General features: G+C 35.3%; 1 protein-coding gene across 2 annotated transcripts; it reads left to right on the top strand.

The window, feature by feature from the left end:
• The first annotated feature begins 2982 nt into the window (after positions 1-2982).
• LOC122052619 (homeobox-leucine zipper protein HDG5-like) lies at positions 2983-6797 on the top strand. Of its 2 annotated transcripts, XR_006132066.1 has the most exons (9): positions 2984-3237; positions 3338-3436; positions 3515-3730; positions 3864-3984; positions 4504-4608; positions 4707-4865; positions 4942-5131; positions 5316-5478; positions 5658-6797. XR_006132066.1 is itself a non-coding variant. In XM_042614233.1 (8 exons), the coding sequence occupies exons 1-5, from the start codon at positions 3142-3144 to the stop codon at positions 4548-4550; spliced, it is 579 nt and encodes a 192-aa protein (XP_042470167.1). In that variant the 5' UTR covers positions 2983-3141; the 3' UTR covers positions 4551-4608; positions 4707-4865; positions 4942-5131; positions 5316-5629. The 2 variants fall into 2 exon arrangements, 1 of the variants encoding a protein (XP_042470167.1); XM_042614233.1 differs by lacking the exon at positions 5658-6797 and having other exon boundaries at positions 2983-3237; positions 5316-5629.
• The last annotated feature ends 3844 nt before the right edge of the window (positions 6798-10641 follow it).

The following is a 10641-nucleotide window of genomic DNA, read 5'->3' as shown; positions in this document are numbered from 1 at the left end:
AGATCGTGATTGACGCGATCCTGGTCAAAGTTCAGGTCCAGGCGCTCGGAAGCATTCTGGGTGCCCCGGACAGTTCTGGGCACCCTAGTTGGGAAAGTCAAGCCCGTTGACTTTTTCAACCCGGGTCTTCTGCTCCGGCTCCGTTCGCCTCAGACGGAGTCTTCCGCTTGCTTAGGTGATCTCTGCCATTCGGAATAGGGCTCACCCGAACCCAAGTTCCGACCTTCTCGAGCAGGCTTCCGCTCCGGCTTCTCGACCCTCTGAATCGCCACGTGCTTCCTTCTCATCTACCAGCGTATTCATCCGCAGTCTTCGTCCCTCGGTCGCACCCCGTGCCGACCTTCTCGCTAGCTGCGTCTCTTGCTCCTCGAGCAGTCTTCCGTTCCATCTTTCGTCCCTCGAACCACCACACGCTTTCTTTTCGTCCGCCAGTGTACTCTTCCGCAGCGCCTCATCCCTCGGACACACCGCGTGTCGTCCTTCTCGCTTGCCGCGTCTTCCTCTCGACCCCCTATGCTCCTAAGCTCCTGCACACTTAGACACAAGGTTAAAAATACACAGGACCTAACTTAACTTGTTGATCACACCAAAACAACCTTGGGATTCCAATAATCTCCTCCTTTTTGATGTGAGCAACCCAAGTTAAGATAGGGTAAAAATGGATATAAAAATAAACTAACTAAATTTGTAATTAAGTGCAAAAAGATAGAAAAATTAGTCTACCTCCCCCTAAACTTATATTTTTTTCTTCTCCCCCTTTGATCACATAAAAAATATGGGGTTGCAAGAAAAATCTAAGGGTTAAAACTTAGAAAATTTTGAATATTTATAAAAAAAATTTCTAAGCTAAAGAAATTTCTTAGTCCTTTTTTAAAAAAACTTTGAAAATTTTCTAAGTGAAAATTTCACGGAAAAATTTTTCTAAGTATAAAAATTATTATTTTTAAACAAAATTACCAAAACATGTTTAAAAAAACTTTTTCAAAGCATTATTAATTTCAACCTTAATGCTTTATCAGAAAGTTAATTAAACATTTTATTTCAATATTTTGGCTTCCAGGTCGTGGCGAGACACTAGGCCTTGGTTATTGGAGCAATAACCACTTCCTTAGACAAAGTCTCATAAAGAAACTCACTGTTTAATTTTTTAGCTGAAAGCGCTAAATCCGATTAAAAGTTCAAGTTAAATAAGACTTAGGAACCCAATATAAGTTCTAGCAAACTGGATTAACTAAAAATTTTTTAGGGACATACCTTTTTGAAATATTCCTAATTTGTCCCTGGTGATATGTAAAATACCAATTTAAATTATTAAATCTTCTAAAATTTGTATTAGATGAGCATGCATGGGTTTTCAAGTTTTCTACTTGAATTTTCATATTTATATTTTCTTATTTCAACTTTTCATTTTCTAATTTTGATTTGTCTAAATCTTCTAGAGGGCAAGATTTAGCTAGTATTACTTTTAAATTTGTATTTTATTTTTCTAATTTGTAGTAATCTTTTGTTAACAATTTAACGAATTTAAAGAGTTTATCGGAAGGAAGAGATCGTACCTGACTTACCTTATCGATCTCGTTATCCGTGTCTCCCCCTGAACTGCTGCTTTCTTCCGATGTAGCTCCCCCTTCATCAATGCTCTCGATGCTCATTTCGGAAGAGCTTGAATCGCAGTTGTCGTCTTGATGACTCGCCATTAATGCGAGCCCGGAGAATGCCTCGACTTCCGATTCGGACGACGTATTGTTCCACGTCGCCTTTAGGACCTTGCGCTTTTGAACAGGCTTCTTATCTTTATCCTTGTTCTTGACGTGCCCTTCTTCGTCGCAGTGGTAGCAGCGGATCATTCTTTTCTTTTTACCCTACGGATGATTAGAGGTTCTAGATTTATAATGTTTTTTAAACCGTCTTGCCATCATTACTATTTCCTCGTCGTCGAGAGAAGACTCCGACTTTGGTTTGTCTCTCGATGCTTTGAGGGCGACGTTGTGTTTGAGCTCCTTCAAACCTGCACATCTTGATTCGTGCACTTCAAATGTCGATAATAATTTTTCTAATGTAATTTTTTCTAAATCTTTTGAAATATACACGACATCTACTAGTGATGCCCATTTTAAATTTCTCGGAAAAGAATTTAACGCGTACCTTAGCGAATCTCGGTTACTTACCTTTTCTCCGAGATTCGACAGTCCGGTGATGATTTCTTTAATTCTTGAGTGCAGATGCGCAACTGTCTCGTCTTCCCCAAGTTGCAGGTTGGTGAGTTGATTAAAAATTAGATCCCGTCTAGCGAGCTTGGCTTCGAACGTTCCTTCGTGCAGCTCAAGGAACTTCTCCCAACGTTCCTTTGTCGAGTCGTAGTTCCTAATCCGGTTGACTTCTTGTGGTGGGAGAACGCTTAACAGATGGTACTCTGTTTTACCGTTCGCCACGTAGTCGGCTTGCTCCTTTTTCGTCCATTGATATTTTTCTTTGCCCTCTGGAGCTACAAAACCAAATTTCATTATTAGAATTAACTCAAAATATGTTGTAAAAAATACCTGCGTTCACTTTTTTCAGGTAGCGAAATCCCACTACAAGAAAATCCTCATTCAACAACACTGAAACGATAACGGTTTTATGTCAAATCGTTGTCTTTTTACCTTTTAACAATGGTTTTAACAAAAATTGTTGTCTTTTAGCAGTTTTTTTGGCTTACGACAACGGTTTTTAAAAACCGTTGTCTATTTATGTTTTTTTGGGGCTACGACAATGGTTTTTGAAGGCTACGACAATATTTTTTGAAAACTATTGTCTATGTGCATTTTTTTGGATTACGACAACAGTTTTTGAAAACCATTGTCTATTAAGTGTTGTTAAATACCGTTGTTTTTTTCCTTCGTCGTTTTTTCCCTTCGCCATTTTTTACCGTCGCATTTTTTGTTTCCCTCTCCTCGAAATTTTTTGCCGCAGCATTCCCCCCTTTACCTTCTCAATCCTTAAGCATTTTCGTCCAACCTAAGATCTCTTCACCTACTTTACATTTTTTTCTCCTTTCCTCTCCAAGCCATAAACCTGCCGCCCCTTCTCCTTTCCTCTCCAAGCCCTAAACCCATCGCCCCTTCACGACTCATAGCGAACTAGTCGCGGGGAGGTAGAGAGATGGGCAACAGAGGCCACAAGTGTAGGAGCAACCAGGGGGGCACTGCCATGGTCATAATGAACAGCATCACCCGAGTGGATGCCTTCCTCGACGCCGTGAGTTGATCAAATCGAACGATTTCACATCATTTAACATCGTTAATTATTTTGTCTTCAAAAGCAATTATAATGGCATCGTATTCATATTCATATGCAGAATAAGTGGATGGAGCTTTTCCCTTCGATTGTGTCAAAATCAAGAACAGTTCAGGTGCTGAGTTCCAGAGTCACTGGTGGAAACAACTGCTTGCAACTGGTAATTCGATCTACAACGCGATTGCTATCACATTCTCTGAAAATTTATATAATTCTAACACAATTAATTATCTTCCAGATGCACGGAGAGTTGCAGTTTTTGTCGCCTTTGGTGGCGGCGAGAGAAACATATTTCTTCAGGTACTGCCAACAGAACTCGGAAGAATTAGGCAGTTGGATAGTGGTAGACTTTCCAGTTGATGGATTTGTGGAAGGGGTTCAAACATGCTTCCCTTGGTATAGAAGGAGGACTTCAGGCTGCATCATTCAAGATATGCCCAATGGTTATTCAAGGGTAACAATTAATATGTTCACTACTTAAATTTATGCATGCAATATTCTTCATTATTTCTTGTCAATGCCATAATATATCTTTCATTTTGAATCTTTTGTTTGATCGTTTGTAATTAATTAAATTGGACATGCAGGTGATGTGGGTAGAGCATGCAGAGGTGGATGATAAGCCAGTGCATCAAGCTTTCAACCAATTTGTCACCAGTGGCATGACTTTTGGTGCAACTCGCTGGGTTTCTACTCTTCAAAGGCAATGTGAGCGCCTCGCGAGTCTCATATCACCCTTTTCTTATTATTGTTCAGGTTTCAGATGTTATATAATGCAAGAATGTTGTAACCTTAAATGATTTCAAATTATATCAAAATTTTTGAATCAAATCTTCACATTCCCCTTCCAATATAGATTTTAAATATGCAATGGGTTTTACTAATTTTCCTGCATATGATTAAACAAGAACTAGGTACTGCTTTTAGGAATAAGTTGGAACGCAAACTTCATTACATTATTTGGTTGTCAAACCGCTATGCAAATATTCTCGAATAGCACTTACCTTCAGACTAAAAACATTGCAGCCTTGCATGTTCAGTATAGTTCTTGTTATTTAGTTGGAAAGTACTACATTGTTTGCAATTCTTCAGATGAAAACGTGTGATTAACAGGAAAGAGGATTAATACTATGATAAACAACAATTGAAAGGGTTCTCCTCTGTTTCCCCCCCCCCTTCCTTTTCTTGTTCAAACCACAAGAGGATAAAATCCTATCGGCTTTGCAGATTTTGGGTCATGCAATCCTTGCTTTAATTCTGTGGAGTCGTGCTAGTTCTCTCGATCTCACGAGCAAAGCTGCAATAACATCTTTCTACATGTTTATTTGGAAGGTAAATTATCATCTGTTTGAATTATTTCATGAACAAGTAAATCCTTGATCGTGGATTACACAGAAATTAATCATTGAATTTGCTTTTGCTATTTGCAGCTCTTCTATGCAGAATACTTGCTCATTCCACTAGTGAGATGATTCCTGCAAACAAGTTGAAAGTGTAGAAGGAAGCTACTCCAATCTTCAAGATGGATTATCTACATATGAAAGTGTAGATGGAATCTACAGATGGTTTCGACCAGAACCTACAGTCAGGTAGAACTCTAACTCATATGCTGACTTTGGTTGTTTAGGTTCTTTATGGTGCTGATTTTGACACTGGGATTTTCAGTAGTGGCTTTCCCAAAGAGTTATCCTCTGAGAAGGTATCAGCATTAGGGGATCAGTATATGAGCTCTAGATGGAATTTAAATAACTTCCCTCGGCTTCCAGGCTCTGTTTTATCGTTTGAAAGTGGAGACATTTATGGTGTTCTAGTGCCATGGTTGTATGTTGGAATATGCTTTTCCTCCTTTTGTTGGGTAAGATGGTATTTCTCAGATCACACACTCAGCAAATCCATAGCTTACATGTAGCATGAGGCTGCCATAGAATTGACATCTAATAAACTTGCCGTAGAATTGGCATCTAATAAACTTGCACATTGCAAATGCATAATTCTTTACTTTCAACTTATATGCTAATTGATGTTTCTTTTGTTAACAGCATGTGGAAGATCATCATCTATACTCATTAAACTATATGCACTGGGGTGCACCAAAAATATAGTATGGAGTCGCAGGGAAAGATGTCTTAAAATTAGAGGAAGCTATGAAAAAAAAATCTGCCAGATTTGTCTGAAGAACAACTGGACTTGCTGCACAGTCTTGTATGTATATGTTTAGTTATTGTAATCCTATTACGATAATATTCATTCCTTTTTTATGCATTGTTATAAGCGTGTTTTATTTTAAATGTATCTGTTAATGAAATTAAAACTTGAAAATCTTTTTAAACATCTAGTTTCTGTGCTAGAATATCTCTTTTTACTAATCCTTCTTCTATCAGGTGACACAATTTTGACCTTCTCTTTTACGGTTGGAAGGTGTACCTGTATATCATTGTGTTCAAAATGAAGGAGAATTTGTTCTCACGTTCCCATGAGCATATCATTCTAGTTTCAATTCTGGATTCAATTATGCGGAGATTGTAAATGTGGCTCCTGTTGATTGGCTGCTCCATGGACAGCATACCGTGGAGCTTTACCGCGAACAGGGACGCAGGATATCCATATCACATGACAAATTATGTCTCTTTATTAGATATCAATGCAATATCTTGATCAATTATCTCACTAATATGTAATTTTTTTTCAATAGAGACTAATCAAATCTGACTTAATAAATAATTTAATTTTATTACCATTAATTCAATTGTCAATTTATGTGTCCCATTTCAATAATTAAGCTATTTTTACAAATTATGTTTCTTTTTTAGATATCAATATAGTATTCAATTATCTACTAATATACAATTTTTTCAATAGAGATTAATCAAATTGGTTTAATAAATAATTTAATTTTATTATCATTAATTCACTTGTCACTTTATGGGTCCCATTTCAATAATTCTACTATTTTGGAAAATTATGTCACTTTCTTAGATATCAATGCAATATCTTGGTCAATTATTTCACTAGTATCTTGATCCTGTCTGAAGGCTGAGAAGGTGACATACTGGCTCAGGTTTATTGACAAGTAGTTGGTTCTCTTTGAAGCTCCTCAACGATCCTGCACACAATTAGACGATCCAACAAAGCGTTAGTGACCAAAGACCAAGGAAGGGATCACTGGCAAGACCCTCTAGCGCTCATGTCAATCTCATTTCCTGGCCCGTGGGCGAAGAAGAAGAACAGTAGTGGAAATACTTGTGTGATTCTAGAGTTTAGATGATGCTAGTTGCGTACCTTATCAACGGAGAAGGTCCTCCTTTATATACCACTTCTCTCAACTCCTCTGATCATGAGGTGACTTCAGGTGTCAGAGTTTGTTAGGTAAGGAAAAAAGTACATCCTGGATGATTTGCGATGACAATCTGAGGAATCTTTTTTTTTCTACCCATAAATATACCTTTTTTATCGCTTATGAGTTAAGCTTTTATGAAGTGATTAGAGGAGTATGATGTTATAACTGATCAATCAAAGAGGAAGTCTCGAAGGAATATTTCTTGACAATTGTAACAAACTATTAAAATGTTGTCCTATCTGTTGCTTGATGTATCTTGTATCTCGACTAGTCATTAAGTTAGCCATATTGTTACATTACCATCTGCTAAATGTATCTTGACAGATTATTAAGATGGTTGCCAAAGATTCATTCAAGAAATAATGTGATGAATCAGATATGTTAGAGCTTTATTTTAGAAATAATATGACATTAGGGAACTTAAACTCTGTCAACCTTTGTGTGATTGAGTGAATATGTAGAGTTTCATAAGGATAAGTGTTTTTAAGCTCATCCAGTCTTTTCTCTGCCAAACATACACAACAATCCTTATGTTCAATCAGCCTCTATTCGGCCGAGCCTACACTAAGAGCCTTATGGGGCCCAGTGTCCTTAAGCCCATCCGAGATTTCCCAGTCCGGATGTATAGAGAGATAGTTTTATATTCGATCAGCCTTTATTCGGCAGAGCATACACTAAGAGCTTTATGGGTCCCCGTGTCCTTAATCCCGTCCGGGATTTGCCCATCCGGGCGTTTAGAGAAAGAGAGTCTTATGTTTGATAGACCTTTGTCTGGCCGAGCCTACACTAAGAGATTTATGGGGCCCCGTATCCTTAAGCATGTCTGGGATTTGCCCATCCAGGCATATAGAGAGAGAGAGAGCCTTATATTCGATCAACCTTTGTTCGACCGAGCCTATGCTAAGAGCTTTATGGGGCTCTATGTCCTTAAGCTTATCCGGGATTTGCCTGTTCAGGCGTTGAGAGAGAAAGAGAGAGACTTATATTCGATCGTCCTTTGTCTAGCCGAGCCTACACTAAGAGTTTTATGGGGCCCCGTATCCTTAAGCTCGTTCGCGATTTGTCCGTCCAGGCTTATAAAGAGAGAGTCTTATATTCGATCGGCCTTTGTCATGCCGAGCCTACACTAAGAGCTTTATGGGGTCCTGTATCCTTAAGCCCGTCCAGGATTTGCCCGTCCAGGTGTACAGAGAGAGAGTCTTATGTTCGATCGTCTTTTGTCCAACCGAGCCTACACTAAGAGCTTTATGAGGCCTCGTGTCCTTAAGCCCGTCCGGGATTTGCCCGTCTGGGCGTACAGAGAGAGAGCCTTATATTCGATCGGTCTTTATCTAGCCGAGCCTACACTAAGGGGTTTATGAATCCTAAACACTTAAGGCCTAGTTAGACTTTCTTTAAGCTAAACTCCCTTGCATTCATTCTGTTGCTTGACTAACCATGTCCATTTCATGACTTCCAGAGTGTACTACTATGATCCTTATATCTAACCAACTTTATTACCGGTTGGCCCTATTTATGTGTCCTACTTTAGAACCACTTAAACAGGATCTTAGAGTTTCAACGTGGAGTGATCGACAGAGTCATATGGGGAAGCGTTCCCCTATCCTACCTTTATCTGCCACCTCACCTTGACTTGGACTACCACCTCTTTTTCCAGACCCGCTTGCTATAACCCATATCAAACTATTTTGACAAAGTCTATTTCAATAATCATACTATTTTGATAAATTATGTCTCTTTATTAGATATCAATGCAATATCTTGGTCAATTATCTCACTAATATGTAATTTTTTTCCAATAGAGACTAATCAAATCGACTTAATAAATACTTTAATTTCAGTACCATTAATTCACTTGTCACTTTGTGTCCCATTTCAATAATTACATTATTTTGACAAATTATGTCTCTTTTTTATATATCAATATAGTATTCAATTATCTACTAATATGCAATTTTTTCAATAGATATTAATCAAATATATTTAATAAATAATTTAATTTTATTATAATTAATTCACTTGTCACATTATGGGCCCCATTTTAATAATTCTACTATTTTGAAAAATTATGTTTCTTTCTCATATATCAATGTAATATCAGGGTCAATTATCTCACTAATATGTAATTTTTTTTCAATAGAGATTAATCAAATAGATTTAATAAATAATTTAATTTTATTACCATTAATTCACTTGTCACTTTATGTGTCCCATTTCAATAATTACATTATTTGGACAAATTATGTCTCTTTTTTAGATATCAATATAGTATTCAATTATTACTAATATGAAAATTTTTCAATAGAGATTAATCAAATCTATTTAATACATAATTTAATTTTATTATCATTAATTAACTTGTCATTTTATGGGCCCGATTTCAATAATTATACTATTTTGGAAAATTATGTCTCTTTCTTAGATATCAATGCAATATCTTAGTCAATTATCTTATTAATATATAATTTTTTCAATAGAGACTAATCAAATCAACTTAATAAATATTTTAAATTTATTACCATTAATTTACTTGTCACTTTATGTGCCCCTTTCGATAATTACACTATTTTGACAAATTATCTATTAGTATGCAATTTTTTCAATAGAGATTAATCAAATATATGTAATAAATAATTTAATTTTATTATAATTAATTCACTTGTCACTTTAGGTCCCCATTTCAATAATTATACTATTTTGGAAAATTATGTCTCTTTCTTAGATATCAATGCAATATCTTGGTCAATTATCTCACTAATATGTAATTTTTTCAATAGAGACTAATCAAATCGATTTAATAAATAATTTAATTCTATTACCATTAATTCACTTGTCATTTTACGTGCCCCATTTCAATAATTACACTATTTTGACAACTTATGCCTCTTTTTTAGATATCAATATAGTGGTCAATTATCTAATATTATGCAATTTTTCCAATTGAGATTAATCAAATCTATTTAATAAATAATTTTATTTTATTATCATTAATAAAATATGGATCCACCATATTAGTAGCCTCCAAGCACACTATTATTGGGAGGGAGGTAAAGTGGGAAGACTCAAGTAGTAAGTACCTGGGCGGGGGTCTACAAAGGTGGCGAAACTCTCTGTAGAGATTTGAACTACAACCTTATCCTAAGTACTTACCATTGAACTATTTCACCGAGGCTATAAGTATCCCATTTCAATAATTATACTATTTTGACAAATTATGTTTTTGTAAGTATTAATATAGTGTTATAGTATTTTGGCAAATTATGTTTATTTCTTAGGTATCAATGCAATATCTTGGTCAATTATCTCACTAATATGCAATTTTTTCAATAGAGATTAATCAAATTGATTTAATAAATAATTTAATTTTATTACAATTAATTCAGTTGTCACTACCCCATTTCAATAAGTACACTATTTTAACAAATTAGGTCTCTTTTTTAGATATCAATCTAGTGGTGAATTATCTACTAATATGCAATTTTTTCAGTAGAGATTAATTAAATCTATTTAATAAATAATTTAATTTTATTATCATTAATTCACTTGTCACTTTATGTGCCCCATTTCAATAATTATATATACTATTTTGGCAAATTATGTACCTTTCTTAGATATGATATTAATGCAATATCTTTGTCAATTATCTCACTATAATATAATTTTTTCAATATAGACTAATCAAATAGATGTAATAAATAATTTACTTTTATTACCATTTATTCACTTGTTACTTTATGTATTTTCAATAATTACACTATTTTGACAAAATATGTCTCTTTCGTAGATATCAATGCAATATCTTAGTTATCTGACTAATATACAATTTTTCCAATAGAGACTAATTAAATTTATTTAATAAATAATTTACTTTTATTATCATTAATTCACTTGTCACTTTATGCGACCCACATCAACAGTACTATTTTCATAAATTATATATATTTTTTTCTCGAGATCTTTTGTCAATTATTTGGCCAATGTACAATTTCTTCAATAGAGACTAATCAAATCAATTTAATAGATAATTT

This window comes from Zingiber officinale, chromosome 3A (genome assembly GCF_018446385.1).
Source record: "Zingiber officinale cultivar Zhangliang chromosome 3A, Zo_v1.1, whole genome shotgun sequence".
NCBI classification, from domain to species: Eukaryota; Viridiplantae; Streptophyta; class Magnoliopsida; order Zingiberales; family Zingiberaceae; genus Zingiber; species Zingiber officinale.
The sequence above is the reverse complement of the archived record's forward strand: the minus strand, read 5'-3'. Positions and strand labels throughout refer to the sequence as shown.